Here is a 20,101-nt window from a genome sequence, read left to right as displayed (position 1 = left end):
ATCCAGCTCAAACTTTTCTTACAATGGGACTCAGATTGAATCAAATGAAATGCACCTGTTTCTATCGCATGAAACGTTCATTTGATTTAAAAAAAAAAAGGTACAAGATAGCCATTGAGGAATAATTAAACAGCAACATAGTTCTTGACGTATCCGCATGCATTGATCACATGCTCTGCACACTCCTGCCATCAAGTGGTCTTTTTATTTTTGAAGTACTCACAGGATGAGAAATGCAGTTCAACCTTGCAGAGTGAAACACAATTTATTAAGACCCCACATTATCCTCCTTTCCCAGAAATCACAGCTTGGGCAGTTGACCTTCCGTTTATTTTTGCAATCTTCAATTTGTGGAATCCTGGACCCGCATTTGTCGATATGGTTAAGGTTAAACTACACTTGATACCAGTATGCATGTCTTCTTGTCTTGACATCCTTATTTTCTCCTTTCGGTGAACGTTTTTTGATTATTGGACAGTTTTGCTACGCAGTCTCCTTCCCATTGATTTTGAGGTGTCCGTCATGTGTGGGAAAAGGTTTGAAAAGGATCTGCATGCGTGACTTCCTGAGAGCCGTAACGTGGGGAAGTGCACAATCTGTCAAATGCCCAAGAAGACATTAAAGCTGGGAAAGTAATTTGCGTGAAATGTATTACATTCAGAACTTGCTAATTGTCTCTTCCTGAAGCATCTCGTTGCAAGGGGAAGCCTAGAAGAGATGTCTCCACTTCAGGACTCCCAGAAACCGCCCACCTTAGTATGTCCTATAGAGAACTCCAGAATAAGCCCCAAAGAGCATCCTTGCATTCTGGTCGATGTTGACTTTGAGGTGCCAAAGATCAAATGAGCTGAGCAGAAGGCGTGACTCATTTCGATATATCGACTGTTCATGTCAGGAGGTTGACATTGAAAATAACACATACTCACTTGATGTGGAGATACTCGCTGCATCCTCCTCCCTCCCCATTTATAGTCCAAAGAAAAAAAGCATTTGTACTTTATGCTGCCAAGAAAATAACTGGTCGAAAATCAGGCCTCTACACCTACACATAAGGGAGAACTCCTTTGAAGAGTAGGGGTACATCTGTTCAAAAGGGATGATCTAGAAAGTGGCATACTTTCGCACCTTCCATAGTAGAGGCACCAAATGAAAAGTTTGATTTCATGCAAGCGGTGGACAAGCATTAGGACTGTCAAGAAAACCTAGGGCACCCTGAATAGATACATCAAGTCCTGCATACTCTACAAAATCTCCTTTGAGACCACCTTCAAGAGTGCCCTTTAGTGGATGATAATTCAACCTTCTAACCGGCTCAGCAAAGAAAGGCAACATGTTATCCATTTAAATATTTCCTAAACCTCTGATTTTAGCCACACCTCTGAATGAGCTATATCAAAGCCTATGACGCCAACCGTGAACTTTTATATTTTACCACAATCAGCAGCAAAGGTCCCATGCCCAAAGTGGTTTAAAAACCAGACCTCCTGTGAACCAGACCTTTGTATGTCTCGGGTCATTTCTGCCTTTGGGTTTCGTAATAGCATAAATGGTTAAAAACATTGCTGCTTTCCACATTATCAGCAGTTCTGATGTACAAGGAAACCTAAAAATACGTTCTCTGGGTGAAGCAATTGGTGATATGCTGGCCACCACAATGAAGGCAGCTCAGTTATGAGTGCCTCTTGAACACTACAGCTGTGATTTTATGGCAAACTGTTCAGAGGCTCATTGTAGACTCACCTAAGGAAAAAGGATGAAACTTCATGATAGCAAATTTAATAATTACGGTTTCAAATCTGGTCATAATACACATGACAAATTTGATTGCATGTTTGAAGCAAACAAGCTAATAAGGGATGGACTACAAAAAGATCTTGAATGTGATCTTCACTGAAAAAAGTGCCATTTGGTGTCCGCGCTGCTGGAGAGATGCACAAAATGAAGGTGAGGCTGGCATACAAATAGGACTGGACATAAGCGAAGCCAAGTTGTGATTTGGCTGGGCTTTTCTTATTGAAGCAGAACCATGGCTGATTTGAATATGGCTGGATATAATCTGAGGTGGCATGGTGGGCTAAAAAATAATGGTTTGGATTGGAATCCTATGCTGAGTGACTACCAGTGGTTGGACAAATTGCCAGCATTTCTTGCATCACTTTTATGGGTTTGATGTAACGCCCTAAGTGGCCCAGGGTATGTCCAGAATTGGGTCCCTTGTTCACTATGCCACTAGAATTAAGCTGCACCTGACTGAATGGCTCAATCAGGCCGAAACTGGTCTTGAGTTACTTATGTTCTGGTTCAGAGAAAACATGGCTTGGCAATTTGTGGTTTACTGTACGTATTGGAGCAGGGCCAAGGCTCATTTGCATATGGCTGGGTCTATTCTAAGGTGGCATAGTGGGCAAAAGAATGATGGGTTCGAATGCTTCCCAGAATGATTGCCATTGGTTAAACTAATTGCAAGCATTTCTCCTTTTTTTAAATTTGACCGAAGTTACCATCACCATCCGGTTTATCAGCCCCACTGGCAGAATTACTTGCTAAGCTTGTGGTGGCTTCATTGGAGCCTTAGCCAAAGAGATCATTAAGACCTGGTCTAGAAACTAGCTTCCATTTTAGCTATTGTTTCAGCTAGAAATGTTCGCGAAACAGTTGTATTTATCCTAATTGGCGATCAGTTCTCTAGGTTTGGTAAGACAAATGTGAATTCCTTTAGGTTTTCTGCATGACATTGCTTGATTTTTATTTTGGTCAAAACTATAGACTTCCAGTGTTCTTTTCTAATGTTCAGCTTTCAGAGAGCCCTCATTGTCCATGGTAGATACTTGGAGTTTCTTACTGTTTTCCTAGAAAGGATTGATGGATTCAGAAGAATAAAATGTCTTTCTTCCTTAATGTTCAAAGTTGAGGGGAAAGCTGCCATCAGACAAACCTTTTGAAAGAGTGTCATGACTTTAGCTTCAGTGGTTGTCCTAGCCATTACTTAATACTTAAGTCATTTCCCGTGCAAAGAATGATGTTCTCACCAAACGTCTACGTAAATAGCTAGGCTTCTGAATATCACAGTTATCACTAAAATGCATCAAGCGGGCACATAAGAGTACTTTTGCTTCCCCTCTGAGGTTACCTGCTTATTCAGAGAACTGGAGATTAGAAAAAGCTGCCACCTCTGTCTTAAAAACTAATGTTCCGGTTTTGCAGGTCTTGAATGTCTACTTGTATTATAGAAAATAACTAGAAGCAAAAAGACTTTTATTACTTGAATGTCTCAGAATTGTGAAGGAAGTATTTTAGAGATACTTTGATCATTTATGATGTACACTCATAAATAGAAAGCTGCACAATTGAGTATAGTTTATTAGTTTAATTCATTACTGGGTCAGAAGTCTCAATGAGTGGAAGATTATTAGCTCACTTGTGAATACCACATAACACAAGCTAGAGTTATGGTAACAGCTTCATAAATTTCTTTTTCATTCATAGGAGTTTTGGAATGCATGCAGTGTAACCTTTCTGTTACTTCAGAAGGCAAAACTGTTTAGGTCCACTGTACAATCAAATGAAAGTGCAAAGTGGGGTGCAGGGCAGACCCTGTAGCTGACGCTCTTTGATCTCAGCTCCTGAAAGAGTGGAAGGATTATTTATAGGATGCAAGTCTGAATTGTTCCTTTTCAGGACTTTCCTGAAGTGCATGTTCTTGGGTTTATGTTTCAGGGAGCTGCTGACGGCATTCCAGTTTTAGTCCTTCAAATTCAGTGTTTTATCTGCTTAAATTACCTTTGCTGGCCTAAGTTACCTGTTGATGAGGTTTCTTGCTGGGGTGTGCCATGGAGCTAGGCCGGTTTCATTAGTTCAAGATCACAGTCCTGTTTAAACCTGATTTTGATCTTTGCATATTATCACAGTGCTCTGAACTCGATAGTTGAAGTTGGTAAAACAGAATAAGAAAGCTGATGAAAAAAGGCATTATTTTCTGATTTAGGCCACGATTCCTAACAGTATAATAAAACTAGTTATTTTCTAGTCGTGTTTGTGGCTTATATCAGGAAAGAAGGCGCCCACAACAGAATCTTTGGCCTCTTCCTGTAATGTGCCAAGCAGCTACATAGACGTGTTGCACCCTTTTGCAAATGCTTTCAAGGGTTGAGTTTCTAGAGCCTTGTTTTTTAGGCGTGGCAGTGTATGCTGAAGACCGTTATGTTGAATGTTCTTTCCATTTCACGTAGCAGTGTGCATCAAAAAAATGTTATGCTTTAAATGAAACGTGTGATTATAAAATGTTATTGTGTCACTGACCTTGACCTGTTGCACATATTGTATTTTCCCCCTTGCTTTCCTGTCAGTTGATTCGCTGGGAGATGATTACAATGCCAATGAAAATAAATGTGTGTATAGTCTGTTAGTACTTTATATCCTCCTTGCTTTAATGCCTGCGTCTGCACACCTTGACATTGAACCCTGCATGTTAGCAATATTCCGGGGATGTTGACAGACGGGCAGGAAGAATTGTCTCCCTCTGGTGTACTTACTGAACTGGTATGCCTAGAAGCAGCTGGGTGAAATCTGGAGTGACTGCTTAAAAGTTATCTGACTGTTTCTCCCTCTGTATTTGGATTACTGAAAGTCTTGTCCCTTCAACATTCGCTCTACTTCCAAGACTGACAAAGAGAAGAGGGTTATCTGGGACAAAAGCTAGAGGTTCTTTTCCTCTTCTAAATTTGTGGAATCCTGTCTCCTACTTATATTATGAAGAAGACGGAAAGTGGTGGGGTGATGAACCATGTTAACTTCAAGAAGGTCCCCTGCCCATTTTTTTCAATAGGGAATTGTCAGTTGGGTAGGCATTGTGATTCAGTGACTTTCCTCTATAAGAGGTTGGGCGCAACACACTGCATATTAATTTAAATAAACCAGTTCATGTTAAATTAATAGAAATTACTTCAAACAATATTCCGGCAACTCTGAGGGCTAGCAAATTTGTTTATGGTCCCACTCTTAATAAAACTCATCTGAACTTTGGAAGCCCCCTTGTATCAAATTGTACTTTTCCTCTTTTAGAAATTATCCGTTTTGTCATTTGCTCCTAACATGCGTGCAAGTTTGACACCTGTGACTCCTTCAAAAGTCTGTTGCATTTCTGATTGGCTTTGTTGTTCAGCATCCTCTTTTAATTTGTTCTCCATTAACATGGACTGTTGCCAGAATTGGTGTGGTTGCATCTTTTCTACTGTAAGCATTTCAGATCATGTTTAAAAAGAAAAAAGTTTGACGCAAGCCCCTCCATATTCATACCCCTTCTGCTCTCGGCTTCCCAGTCTTTGAGAGTTTGCAAGTAACGCTCTGCAAACGCTACAACGCTGTCTTGCATGTTGATTGCTGCTAGCTTTATGTAGCAGTGTTTGGGCAGGCCTGCAATGCTCCGGGCTGGGTAGTGTGTTTATTCTAGAGCTGGCAGTGCTGAAATGATGCTCTGGGTTAAGATACTCTCTAACAGTGTGACTGGTTGCTTGGGAGGTTCTGGTGCAATGAGAGGTGCGTTTCACTGTTTCTAGCTCAATATGCCTTAAGCTAATAGCTGCAGAGAACTTTCTCTTCAGTTCTCTAGCAGAAATAACACTCCTGTTTGCTTTATATGCACATGGTGTGAAATGTTAGCCTGCATCATTATAAGAGATCAGGTTGTAGTAATGCTTGGTCAGAAATATTCACTGTGCAAGTAGTGCAGCTTTGAACCATTCCCTGGAAATATCGAGAAAAATATTTGCCGGAATTGTATCCCCTCAACTATCCCTATTCTCTTCTCTCTCCTAACATGCACATTCCTTCTCACGCTTACAATCTGTGCTTTATTTGTTTTCTGCAGTAATGGGCTTCTTGCATATCGCCTTGTCCTTCTGTGCTTGATGATAATACTTTGAGCACCTGATTTGGAGCTCTTTTTGACTGGCTTGGCTGATCTGTTGTGAGCGGTTAGTAGATGAGCATTGGTAAATTGTGCCCTTGGGCTCCCCAAAGGGATGGGGGTGAAATGGCAAGGATGACATTCTGGGGAATGGTATCTACATTTCAGGGTCAAGTTCCATGTCAAATGCAATTTTCTGACCTTGATGGGGGCGAAGGGAGGGTTGGTGCTGCATATGTTAGCCTCATCACTATTTCACTGTGCTTGACATTTGCTCAGTTTCCCAACTGCTCCATTGTACCGCTCATGGTATCTGTGTAATCCTGCACTGTAGGCTTGTCTGTGTCTCTTCTCATGTTACTGTTTCCTTCCTGTCTTTGTCCTTTCTCTTCCTGGCTCCTTTGTTTGTCTGTGGCACTTTCCCTGTACCCCTCCTGTCGTCTTCTCTTAGATCTGACAGATATTCAGAATAATAAGAATAGGTACTTGCTAGCATCAGAAAACCAACGGCCTGGCCCTCTCTCCACAGCATCGATGGGCTGTCTCACTGCCTCTTCATCTTCTGGCTCTCTTAATAGCCAAATGGCCTTGGCAACTGTCACCAGCATTCAAGAGCGAATCATGTCCACGCCTGGAGGGGAGGAAGCCATAGAGCGACTTAAGGTAAGAGCTGGTTATTATGTGGTTAAAGGTTGGTAAGGGAGGAGGGGGCAAGTCATCCCGTTGCATGAGTAAATAGAGGAACACTCCTAATAAAACAACTTTATTGAAATGTGTTCTTAAGGTCGTTGACAGCCGATCGTGCCCTCAGCAACTCAGTGAACTCCCCTGTCATATTCTGAGTTGATAAATTAATATGCCACTCCAAAACATTCAGGCTTTTATTTTTTGGCTACTCAGCACCAAATATGGTGCCCACAGCTTTCAGAAACCTTATTCCTCTGTAGGTCATGCAGCATGGCCTCAAGGGCACACTGTTCTTTGAAGCCACACTAATTCTCACTGCTTTATTATTCACATATTTGAAACTCATGGTTCCACTGCACTCTTTGACTGTTCACTCACACTTGAAATAGCAGCTACTTTCTGATGGATACATATGCCAGTGGATCCCTCACCTTGTGAATATTTCCTGCGCCAGCAGCATTCGGAAATTTTTCGTAGCTCTCCACGCCAGCGAGGACGACATCACAATCGCATGGCTCCGCTCGTTGCTCCGCTGACGTCACCGGAGCCATAAGAGAGCCTCTTCGGTGTGATGACGTCAGTTCCCTTTTTTCCGCGCCGTCGATGCTAACGGTTTTCTGGAACTCTCCTTAGTTTGCTTGCTACTTTGTATTTTCTGAATTGTGTTTCTGACTTCTCTTGTTTCTTCTTGAAGATGTCGTTGAGGAAGTCAGACTTCAAGCCCTGTAGGAGTGCGGTGGACATATGTCCATTACGGTTTCCCATGAAGATTGTGTCTGGTGCCTGTCGTCTGATCTTGAAGTCGAGGGGTGCTCTTGCTGTCTTAAGATGAACCCGAAGGATTTAAAGGAGAGAGAGGCCAAGCTGTTCATGGCGAAGATGAGGAAGGAGAAAAGAGGTTGAGATCCTGGTCGAGGTCGGGATCGAAGTCAACGCCGGGTCATGCTTCAAGATCAAAGCAGCATAAGAAGAAGAGGCAAGGCTCTCGACACAATTCAAATAAGGAGACGGCTCCGAAATAGACTTCCCCAGTTCCTCGTCATCGTAAGGACTATGTTTCTCCTTCTCCCTCGGGCTCGAATCGGGCTTCTCCTGTTCGTTCGACTTCGCCTGCAGCTTCTCCGGAGCGCTTTGCGGCTGCAGTTCCATCTTCGACGCATTTTCCGGCTCTGATAGAAGAGGCTCAGTACCTGATGAGTCTTCGACTCCATTGGCTCCACCGTCTGCGCCGATTGGCCCGAGTCCTGTAATGCCTCAGCCTGAGCCTATATCGGGCCCTTACCCACTTTCCCTGGCCCGGGTCAAGACCCATTGCATTACTTGAATGCCATGTATGGTGTCTTTGCAAGAGCAATGTACCCCTCTGGAGCACCTTTGGGTCTCATGGGTCCAATGGCCTTTAATCAGGGGGTTCCTCAGGCCTATGCTCAGGCTCCCTTAATGCCATTTCTTCCAGCGGCTCCGTCCGGGCATTTCCCGGCGCCGAGGACGTCGACGCCGTTCCCTTCATCTCCGGCGCCAACAGCTCGACCTCGTTCAAATCAGGCTGTGCCTCCCGATCTGTGTTCAACGCCGGCTCCAGATCCGTCGGAGTCATGTGTGGCGCCGCCGACGCCGGTTCCGAGGATAAGATCCAGACTGGAGGCACAGAGGATATTGGAGGAGCAGAGGTATCTGGCAGAAGAAATGGAGGAAGGTGAACTTCAAGAGTCAGATGGCTTATTTGAAGACTTGAGGGAGGCAAGTGGACTTGATTTGTCCCCAGAATGGAAGCTTTCTTCTTCTTCAGATGCTCCCTCTAAGGATGTGGTTCCTTACCACACAGTTATTAGGAAGGCAGCGGAGCTCTTAGACCTGCAGCTCCCAACGGCTGAATTTAAGTCCAATATCTTGAAGGAGGTTCTTCATTCTCCCTCCACTGTAGTAGAACCTTTGCTTCCTTTCAATGATGCCATCACTGAGCCAGTTATGGAGGTTTGGTGTAAGCCCTTTTCGGCTCCAGCAGTGTCAAAATCTGTTGCTAGGCACAGGGCGGATGCAGGAGATCCGGACTTCCTAACATCCCATCCTTTTCCTGAGAACCTGGTGGTTCAAGCTGCCTTTTCCAAGAAGTCTTCTGTGGCATTTCCTCAAGTTCCTGGTGATAGAGAGTCAAAAAAGCTTGACCAGTCAGCCAAGAAGGTGTTCTCCTCGGCAAGTATGGCCTTAAAGTCCACAAATGCCACATGTCTTTTGGGCCATTACATCCACGCCCTAATGGACTCTGCAAAACAGCTGGCTTCTAAATTGTCTGAGGAGGACAGGCAGAATTTTAATGAGGTCTTGTCGGACACTCAAGCAGCTGCACGTCAAGTTATTCAGAGTGGTTTGGACACTGCGGACTCTGTTGCCAGGATCATAGGTTCCTCGGTTGCCAAAAGAAGTGCTTGGCTTTAGTCATCGGAGTTCTCTCTGGATGTGCAGGCATCACTTCTGGACCTACCCTTTGATGGTTCTGGGCTGTTTGGATAGAGAGCAGATGCAGCCTTGGAAAGGTTCAAGGACAGCAAAGCCACAGCTAAGTCTCTGGGCCTACAGGCGCAGCCTAGAGGTTCCTCTTACAGAAGGTACAGTGGTTTTGAGAGGTCGTCCTTTCGGACCTACAGGCAGCCTCTGCAGCAGCAGCAGTAAAACACCCTGTTTAAGTCTTACAGGGGCAAGAACAGAGGTCGTTCTCGGTCGTCGGCCTTCCTCCTCCTCCTCCTGCTCTACCTCCCCCCTCTTGCCACAGCAAAGCAGCCCTAACTCCACCATTCTGGATCATGTTAGTCCTGTGGGGGGTCGGCTTACCCATTATCTGCAAGATTGGGAATCAGTCACTACAGACCTTTGGGTTCTAAATCTTGTGGAAAATGGGTATGCTCTTCCCTTTCGGGAATTCCCTCCAAATTACCCTCCTTGCCAAGGGGCTTGTTCAGAGGACCACCTTCTTCTCCTGCAGGAGGAAGTCCTAACATTACTGAAAAAAGGTGCAATAGAGGTGGTTCCAGAGCGGAAAAGGGGTCAGGGATGCTACTCCCGGTATTTCCTCATACCCAAGAAGGATGGCATGCTACGTCCAATCCTGGATCTCAGGATCTTGAACCTTTTTCTGAAGCAGGAGAAGTTAAAGATGCTCACCCTTGTGCAGGTTCTTCAAGCGCTGCAACAGGAGGACTGGATGGTGTTGTATCGACTTGCAGGATGCGTATTTTCATATTCCGATCCTGAAGTCGCACAGGAAGTATCTCAGTTTTACGGTAGGGTCGCAACATTATCAGTTTGCGGTTCTCCCGTTTGGACTTACTACTGCACCTCGAGTCTTCACCAAGGTGATGGCAGTGGTGGCAGCCCATCTATGAAGGTCGGGGATTTCAGTTTTCCCCTATCTGGACGACTGGCTTATTTAAGCGGAGTCGCCAGAGTAGGTGCTTCATCATCTGCAGGTTACAATTGCAAATTAATGATTGATGGCAAATCATCTGGCCGGAGTTCTGAATGCGCATGCAGACAATCTGTCGGCAGTTGTCTTTCGACCACGAGTGGAGGCTCCATCCGGAGGTGGTTCGTCACATCTTTTGGACGTGGGGAACTCCTCAGGTGGATCTGTGAATGCTTATTGCCCGTCATTCTGCAGTCTCCAGTATCTGATGCAGGGAGCTTTGGGGATGCGCTTCAGTTGAGATGGGACTCACATCTCCTTCATGCGTTTTTTCCCATACCCTAGATTCCTCTGGTTCTGGGGAAGATTCGGCAAGACCGGGCCCAAGTAATATTTATCGCCCCGGATTGGCCAAGAATGGTGTGGTATACAGATCTTCTCCACCTCTCCTCGTGCCCTCCGCTCCGTCTCCCTTTCAGGGCAGACCTCCTCTCGCAGTCGCAGGGGCAGGTTCTACACCCCGACCTCAAGAGCTTACACCTCCATGCATGGAGATTGAACGGGGCAACCCAAATTATTTTTCTCTCCCGCCTGACGTGGTGGACGTTATTTTGTCTGCCAGGCGTCACTCCACCAAGTCTTATCTATTCCTATAGGTGGTCCAAATTTGTCCATTGGTGTGGGGAGAAGTCTATTGACACTTTGAGGGCTCATTTATCAAACATCCTTTAGTTTGTTCCTCTCTAACTCAGCAAGGCTTTGCTGTGGCTACTGTGAAGGGTTATTTATCGGCTCTGTCAGCATTCCTTTGCTTGCCGGATCAGCCGCCCTTGTTTAAATCACCTAATGTGTTACGGTTCATTAAGGGCCTTACCAACAAATTTCCGCCCACTCCATTTATTGTGCCTCAATGGGACTTAAATCTGGTCTAAACACACTTGATGGGTTCTCCCTTTGAACCCTTGCACAAGTGTCCCTTAAGGCTATTGTCTTTTAAAACCGTTTTTCTCGTTGCCATTACCTCGGCAAGGAAGGTAAGTGAGCTTCAAACTCTTAGTACGAAACCCCCATTCTTGACCATTCATGCTGAAAGAATGGTACTCTGGACCAGTGCTGCTTTTCTTCCTAAGGTGGTTACTCCCTTCTATCTGGGGCAGTCCATTACCCTTCCTACCTTCTATCCTCCACCTCACCCTAAAAGGGCAGTGAGTTTTTACCTCGATGGAACTAAAGACTTTCGAGTGGATGACCAGCTCTTTGTGGGCTTCATTGGCTGCGGTAAAGGCAGATCAGTGCACAAGCGCACCCTTTCCAGATGGATTATCGTGTGCATCAAGATCTGTTACTTCTTTGGCTGGTAAGGAACCTCCAGAGGGAATAAGAGCACACTCTACCAGGGCAAAGTCTTCTACATCTGCCTTATCTAGAGGCTTTCCTGTGGAGGACATTTGTAGAGCGGCAACTTGGGCTTCCTCCACACTTTCGCGAAGCATTACTGCTTAGATTCCGAGGTGAGGAGGGACGGACACTTTGCACGTTCCGTTTTTTAGGGACTTTTTGGTATAGAAGGGTGGACGCCCCCCTCCTGGAGTGGGGACTGCTGTGTGACTCTATTCACAAGGTGAGGAATCCACTTGCAGATGTATCCATCAGAAGAACAAGATACTTACCTTCGGTAACGCTTTTTCTGATGGATGGGGGGGGGGGAAGAGTCAAAGTATAACAGATGCATTTAGTGGCTTATTGTAACATGTGCTCTCATTGCGAATTGGGCACTAAGGATGGCCAATGGTAGTTATGCAATCTTTTATTGCTGTGTGACCCAGCAGATTTCTTTTAAGAGAGAAAACCGAGCCAGATTTCATTTGAACATCTATAATTAAATCTGCTTTAGTAACCATGGAAACTAAGCTCCATCTCTCTCTGCATCTTGTGAATGACAGAATGACGCCACCCTACCACAGTTGGGAAATTAGTTACAAACAGAAGCATATTAGAGAATAAGGGTGTGAATAATGGGTTCAACTACACTTAAAGGTATGCCCTTTGAATGCAACAATCCATTAATGGACTTGGACATAGTAAATAATCCACCTGCCTTTAACACTCCAAAAGTATGTCCACTCCACACTGAAAATAAAGAACGTTTTACCTGTAACATTTTAAGGATATGTCCAGGTTGAAGATGGGTTTCTCCCTCTACTGTAAAGCTCCACTGCAGGGTCTTCAGATACAACAGAAGGCCATTCGGGTCCAACAGAAAGTAATGGGTCAAGACTGAAAATATTAAATACCTTTGCCTGTATCCTTGGGTCTAGACTTGGAGCAGGGTGTTTCCTTTCTCTTTAAAAGTAAGCAACTGAGTCTAGTCTAAGGAGAGGAATTCCTTCAGCTTGTACAACTTGACTGATGGTCTTTAAACTGGAACCAGGAAACCTGCTACCCTGTAATACCCCATTAGTGTGTTTATGTGAAGAAGAGACCCCCCTTCTCCTTCTAACATTGTGTTAAAAGTTCTATCTTTAGATAGGAACCTTCATGTCTTATATAACTTTTCACTAGTAGACAAATTCTTCAGAGTGAGAATTACTAATTCTTAAGGTCTTCATGAGAAGTTCAGACCCTGGTAGAGAAGGCATTCTCCTTGTAACTGTCATGAGGCATCCATGCTCCGATGCACAAACCACTTTGCCATATAATGTTTCATTATTATCTCCAGCCTCTGAAGAGGGAAGTCTCTCACACTATAACCTCTTAAAATGGGTACAAACTGTAGTTGTAGTCCAAACAAGGAACCTCAGCTGCGTAACGGACTTGTCCCATGATGAGGTTCAGCCTGGACTACTAAACACATTTGAGACAGCCTATGGGTACTGACAGGGTCTTCAGCGATAGTTAACACCCCTGAATTAGACTCACTCATGCGTAGAAGTCTGGAACTTATTTTAGAATAGGTTTTATCTATAAAGGCATTTTTTTAATAAGTAGTCATGTTATTAGCCTACTTGATTGTTAAATTTACAGAGCATGACTTGAATTTGGTTTAAAACAAAATTCCAAAAACCACAAGTGACAACTTGGCTTTCATTACCCTTCTAAAGAAAAATCTTAAGAAAATTAGGTAATCCAGGTGACAGCATTTTGTTCTGCAAAATCAGCCCTTTCCGAAAACCAGAACTCCCGGTGTTGCAGAGTGCTCTGTACTGGCAGTTAAAATCAATTTATCTTAACAGTACAGCAAGGAACTGAATTCTACTAAATACAATATCTGAAAGAGACACATTAGTGATAGATTCCTTACCTTAGAATATCCCCAAACCTGAGACTGGATCCGGAAAGTTTTTCGTCAGCAGTACCCGTGCTCATCGTTGGGTGGCGTTGTGAGGCTCCTCGTCCGTCGCTGGCATCGTAAGCGGCGAGATGACGTCACAGAGACTACTTAGGCGCCACCCATGCGCGCTGACGTCAGTTCATTCTTTTTCCAAGCAAGTAAGCGCAGATCCGGTTCGAGCACGTACCCTAATCACTTTTTGACTAACTTTTTTGAGACTTTTATCTCGACTTCTTGAGTCTTGACTCCTGGTGTCGAGTATGGATGCCTGGGTTTAAATCCTGCGGGGCCTGCCGCCGTACGATGTTGGTGGCCGACCCCCCGGGTGTTTGTCTCTACTGTCTGGAGCAGACCATGATTCCCGGTGATGTTCCGACTGTCTGGCCATGGCTCCGAAGGCTTTGCGGGAGCGGTCCCGAAAGCTGCTGGAGGCCTGGCAGTCGTCTCCGTGCCGTTCGAGGTCCAGGGTTTGCTCAAGGGACCGACCGCGGAGCCATCATCATCGCTCCTCGAGGTCGAAGTCTTCAACCTCAGAATCATTTAAGAAACGTTGCAAGAAAAAGTTTAAGCGTTTACGCTCACCGACGTCTCCCAGTCTGTCTCCGGACGAGGGGGCCAGGGGTTCTCCCCCCGCGGCTCCGGTGGAGCCTGAGAGTCCCGCAGCCTACCAAACGTACCCATGTCCTGCCCAGGTGCAAGATTTTCTTGCCGCCATAGATCGTCTTTTCAGGCCTAGGGCTCCCGCTGGCGCGCATTCGGGCCACGCGGTCACAATTGAGGGCCCTTGCTTGCTGCCGGCTCCGCCCCGCAAGGTCCTCCACTGCCGGCTCTGTCCCCAGGTGCCGCAGGGTCCTTCGCCGGTGGCTCTGGCCCCGGCGCCCCCTGCGGCTCCGTTCCTGATGCCGCAATGGGTCCTGTTCGTCCCACCTCCACCCTTGCCTGGGTTTCCGGACAATTTTGCTCCGGTTTCGGACCCTAATTAGGGCAGGGAGTCGGATCGGCGCCGACCGGCGCTGTTAGAGCATTTGTATTCCCCTGTGCCTCCCCCACCTCAGCAGCCTGTGCCTCGGGCCGTGGAGGAGGGGGATGGCTGGGAGGGGTTGGAGGACCCTCTTGCAGCACGGCAGTGCGAGTACGAACAGGAGTGGTCGGAGGAATCGGAGAATGCAGGTGGCCTTGACCTCTCCTCTGATCCCGGCTTTTGGTCTCCTCCCGCTGTCATGGAGGAGGGCGCCACATCTACTGTGGTGCTCCGTAGAGCAGCTGAGGCCCTTGACCTTGATCAGTCTACTGTCTCTCTTAAGACAAACCTCCTTACTGAAGTGCTTCAGCCGGCGGCAAGTTCTTTGGAACCTCTGCTTCCGTTCAATGAGGCCTTGACGGATGTTTTGATGGGCACTTGGTCTAGCCCAGCGACAGGGGTTCCTGTGGATAAAAACGTGGCCGGCGTCATCGCCTGGCAAGGGGTGACCCTGCCTTTTTAAGGAATCATCCGAATCCGGAGAGCCTGGTCATTCAGGCCTACACTTCCCAAAGTGTATTCCCCACCGCCCCGCCGGATAAGGAATCAAAGAAGTTGGAGCAGTTTGGAAAAAAGTTGTTTTCCTCTGCCAGCTTAGGGCTGCGGTCAGTCAACACCACAAGCCTCTTGGGCCGCTACTCTCACGCTGTATGGTACACGGTGGCGCAGACACTGCTCCAGTGACCGGAGGAGGTTTGGGCTTTACTTTCCCAAGCTGTTGCAGAGGGGAAGGACGCCACAAAGTTTGCCATCCGGTGTGGGCGATCTCCACAATGGTGGCCCTACGTCGCCACGCCTGGCTGTGGTCCACAGGGTTTTCCGGGGATGTCCAGAGTTCCCTCATGGACATGCCTTTTGATGGTACTCGCCTGTTTGGCAATAAGGCAGACAGTGTGCTGGAGCATTTCAAGGACGCTCTGGCTACGGCCAAGTCCTTGGGTCCCTCCACCACATGCCTGGCCACGTCTACCTTTCGTAGCCACGGAAGGGGCACCCTTACACGTTCGTTCGGCCAGAAGCCTGCGCAGAACCAACCTCCGCACGACCACGGGCGTGGAGGCTGCCTTGGTGGCACAGGGGGCCAGCGTGCGAGTCAGTCAGCCTCCACTCCCGCAGCATCCGCCTCAAAGCCTGCGTAGTCCGAGCTTTGGGGTACACCCCACGCCGGTGGGCGGCAGGATTCAGAATCACCTCCCCCACCTGCGTTCTGTCACTTCGGATAGGTGGGTGTTCAAAATCGTCCAAAGGGGTTACTACCTCCCCTTTGAGTCTGCCCCCTCAGCCATGCCACCTCAGTTCCACCGCATGTCGGGGGATCACTTTGCGCTTCTCCAACAGGAAGTCACGGTCCTCTTGGCCAAGGAGGCCATTGAGCGCGTTCCTGGGCCAGAAGTAGGACATGGTTGTTATTCCCACTACTCTCTGGTCCCCAAGAAGGACAAAGGAGGCCTGCGCCTCATCTTGGACCTCAGGAACGTCAATCGCTTCCTCCGGAAGGAGTTCAAGATGTTGACTCTGGCTTACTTCATGGCTGCCCTCGACCCTGGAGACTGGATGAAATCGTTGGACTTGCAGGATGCATATTTTCATATCCCCGTCCTGCTGGCCCACCGGTGTTACCTGAGGTTCACAGTAGGCATTTTCAGTTTGTCGTGCTCCCCTTCGGTCTTACCCACGCCCCTCGGATGTTCACGAAAGTGATGGCTGTGGTCGCAGCTCATTTGCGCAGGTCAAGGGTGTTAGTCTTTCCCTTAACTCGACGACTGGTTGTTGAAGGCGGGCTCACTCCAGGCAGTCTTCTCCCACCTTCAGACGACGGCTGACCTCCTGCAATTGCTGGGGTTCTCCATCAATGTGCCAAAGAACCACCTGAGTCCCTCTCAGAAGCTCCCCTTTATCGGAGTGGTTCTGGATTCAACGCAGTTTAGGGTTTATCCTCCAGAGCAGCGAGTCCGGGATATTCAGGCAACGATTCTGATCTTTCAGCCTCTATCCCGGGTTTGTCAGGATGACCCTCCGGCTCCTGGGCCTGATGGCTTCCTGCATCATGCTAGTGCAACATGCCAGATGGCATATGCAGGCTCTGAAGAGGGACCAGAAGTTCCAGTGGGCCCACCATCAGGGCAACCTGTCCGATCATATCCAGATCTCGGAGGGCAGTGCATTACAATTGCAGTGGTGGCTCACGAATCGCGATTGGGTTAATGGCAGATCCCACTCCATTCCCCAACCGGAGCACACAGTGGTGACTGATGCGTACCACCTGGGATGGGGCGGCCACTTGGGAGAGGCGGAGATCAGAGGCCTCTGGCGGAGTCCCGGCTCCATATCAATCTTTTGGAGCTTCGGGCAATGCGACTTGCACTGAGGCATTCCTTCCCTCTGTCTGGGGAAGTGTAGTGCAGGGGTTCACGGACAACACCACCGCCATGTGGTATTGCAACAAACAAGGCTGGTGGCGTCGTGGACCCTATGTCAGGAGGCTCTGTGCCTCTGGACATGGCTGGAACATCACGGCATTACCTTGGTGGTTCAACACCTGGGGGGTTGTCTGAACGCCAGGGCGGACAAACTCATCGCCGTTGCTTGATGGATCACGAATGTCGTCTGAACTCAGACGTGGCGCCAGGTCTCTTTCTGCAGTGGGGAGAGCCTTGGTTAGATCAATTTCCCACTGAAGAGAACACGCAATGTCATCAGTTCTATGTGTTGAAATTTCCAAGGCGGCACTCGGTCAGTGACGCTTTTCGTCTCGAGTGGAGTTGCGGTCTGTTGTACGCCTTTCTGCCTATACCACTTCTGCCCAGAGTGCTGAAGAAGAATGGGCACGACCGGGCCCAAGTCACCCTTGTGGCTCCGGATTGGGCACGAAGATATTGGTATTCCGAGCTACTCAGCATGGCGATAGATCCCCCGATGCGACTGCGGGAGGATCTTCTGTCGTAACAGCAGGGGACGGTCCTCCACCCGAACCTGTCCAGCCTCCATCTCCATGCGTGGAGATTGAGCAGCGACCGTTGACAGCTTTCGATTTTCCTCCCGAAGTCTGTGATGTCATTCTGGCAGCCAGGCGTCCCTCCACTAAGATGGTATACGCCTGCCAGTGGAACAAAGTTTTGGCGTGGTGCACAGCAACGGCTGTGGATCCCCTTTCAGCCCTTCTTTCTGAGGTCCTTCTGTTCCTTCTATCGTTGGCACAGCTGAACTCTGCTCTGGGCACTATCAAAGGTTATCTTTCGTCCATTTCTGCCTTTCTACAGCTTCCAGATCAGACTTATCTTTTTAAGTCCCCGGTTGTGAACAGTTTCCTGAAAGGCATTACATACACGTTTCCTCCTGTCCCTTTCATAATGCCTCAATGGTATTTAAATCTTATCTTGACCTATCTGATGTGCGCTCCCTTTTAGCCCCTTCATAACTGTCCTTTGTCTTCTCACTGTAAAGACTGCTTTCCTGGTAGCTATCACCTCTGTCAGAAGAGTGAGTGAGCTCCCGGCTCTTTCTTCTAAACCTCCTTTCCTTTCTGTTCATCCGGACAAGGTGGTTTTAAGGACCCGTCCTTCTTTCTTGCCAAAGGTTGTCACGCCCGTCCACATCGGGCAGACCATCGCTTTGCCCACCTACTTTCCGCCTCCGCATCCTTGGTAAGAGGAAGAGAGGCTCCACTGTCTGGACCTGAAATGTGCGCGCTCGTTCTTTCTGAGCAAAAGACACACAATTGATGGACGGAAACAGGAAACAAGCATCCTAGGACCGGTTTTTGGGTTTCACCCCTCTTCAGCCAGGATAGCTTGATTCCAGTTGCACAGTGAGCCCAGGACCCACGTCTGGGCATACCTGACGCATGTAGGGCGAGAAAGCGAAAAGACACTGATGGACAGAATGCAGAACAAATCAAAACATTCACCCCCAGTCAAGAGATCTGGGTTAAATCCATCATTCTTTTGCTCACAATGCCACCCCAGTTCAGACATGGCCATATGCAAATCAGTCTTGACCCTGTGCCTCATGGGAACAGTCCAGTCCGAACTGCCAAGCCAGGTCCTCCCCGGACTGGAAACAATCATACTAGGACAGGTTTCGGGGTTTCACCCCTCTTCAGCCAGGATAGCTTGATTCAAGTGGCACAGTGAGCCCAGGACCCACATCTGTGCATACCTGGCGCACTTAGGGCGATAAAGCAAAAGACACACAACAGTTCCGGGTGGATGACCAGCTCTTTTTTGGCTATGTGGGTGCCAAAAAAGGTCTGGCTGTGCACAAACGCACCATCTCTCGTGGATAGTTCTGTGCATCAAAACATGTTACTCGTTGGCCAAGAAGGAGCCTCCTGTAGGGCTGCGTGCCCATTCTACCAGGGCAACGGCAGCCACTACTGCCTTGGGACGCGCGTTCCCTTGCAGGACATTTGTCAGGCAGGTACGTGGGCCTCGCTGCACACTTTTACCAAGCATTACTGCCTTGACAGTCAAATCTGGAAAGACTGCTTCTTTGGCCATTCTGTTCTCCGTGACTTTTTGGTTTAAACTTGTTCGCAGACCCACCACCGGGTTGGTATTGCTGGGGTATCTATTCTACGGTAAGGAATCTATCACTGGCGTCTCTCTTTTAGATGCACAAGTTACTACTTGTGTAACGATAGATCTGTAAGATACATTAGTTATTGATAGATTCCTTACCGCCCCACCCATCCTCCCCGTTCTGCAAACTGATTTCTAGGGTTAAGGTCATCCCTTTCAGGGCCCTTGTTTCATGGCACCAGTATTCAGTTTCTTGCATGGCTCTGCGTTCCCTGGGGTGGAAAGTCTTGTACAGAACTGATGTCAGCACGCATGGGTGGCACCTAAATAGTCTCTGTGACGTCATCTTGGCGCTTACGACGCCAGTGACGGACGCGGAGCCGCACAACGCCACCTACCGACGTGCAGGAGTACTGCTGACGGAAAACTTTCCGGATCCAGTCTGACACCTGGGGATAATCTAAGGTAAGCAATCTATCACTAACTAATGTCTCTTAGAGATATATCATTACTCAAGTAGTAACATGTGCTTCACCTCAGCACTGCCATGATGGAGGAGGAGCATATTTGGATTTTCTCCAGTATTGGGGTGTCTTTCATAAATTCACATGCCTGAATCATTCCCCTTCGTCGGAGTGGGAGTCCCATATATATAAAAAAGCAATAATATACCTGTAATAACCAAAAAACCTTGGTAGTAACCAACCAGGAAGTAAAGTAGCCCTCAGCTACAGGAGCAAAAGCTCCCACACTCATGACTATCCTAGTCATTTTGTATAGACCAAACTGCAGCCAATCAGGCGACAGCACCCACCAGAATGTTCTCCCCAGAGGCTCAGGCTCTCAGATTTTGTACCGCATGTCGTGTGAAGGGAGTCTCCCTGAGCTCTGCTCAGTTTCTTCTTACTTTGTTTTTTTTTTTACCTTCTAAAGAGGTCTACTTCAAAACCCCTTTTTAGGGCTTGTGATTCCTGTGGAAAGCTAAGGCTGTTCAAGGAGGATCCTCACAAGAAATGTATTTATTGTTTGTATCCGGATCATGAGGCAAATGAGTGTAAAATCTGCAGAACTTTTCCTCAGAAAACCCTCAGGGACAGAGAGGGTCGTCTTCTCCTGTGGCTACAGAGGATAAAGGACAAAGGTATCCCTGTTTCTGAGGTAGGGAGCATTGCCTCGGGGTCTTCTGTATCCTCTAGGAAGAGGAAAGCTGAGGTTGAGTTAGCTTCTCCTGGGGGAA

General features: G+C 47.5%; 1 protein-coding gene across 15 annotated transcripts in view; it reads left to right on the top strand.

The window, feature by feature from the left end:
* Positions 1-20,101, top strand: part of KIF1B (kinesin family member 1B) — a 1,388,545-nt gene that overhangs the window by 307,725 nt on the left and 1,060,719 nt on the right. For 7 of the 15 annotated variants that reach the window (XM_086921360.1, XM_086921359.1, XM_086921355.1 and 4 more), the window contains one exon: positions 6,435-6,568. In XM_086921360.1, the coding sequence (XP_086777486.1) occupies positions 6,435-6,568 (134 nt within the window). Of the gene's footprint in view, positions 1-4,346; positions 4,389-6,356; positions 6,569-20,101 lie in introns of all 15 variants that reach the window. The other 8 variants (XM_086921348.1, XM_086921358.1, XM_086921356.1 and 5 more) reach the window with 2 other exon arrangements.

This window comes from Lissotriton vulgaris, chromosome 5, assembly GCF_964263255.1.
Source record: "Lissotriton vulgaris chromosome 5, aLisVul1.2, whole genome shotgun sequence".
Taxonomy (NCBI): Eukaryota; Metazoa; Chordata; class Amphibia; order Caudata; family Salamandridae; genus Lissotriton; species Lissotriton vulgaris.
Note: the sequence above shows the minus strand (reverse complement) of the source record. Positions and strands in the feature narration are given on the sequence as shown.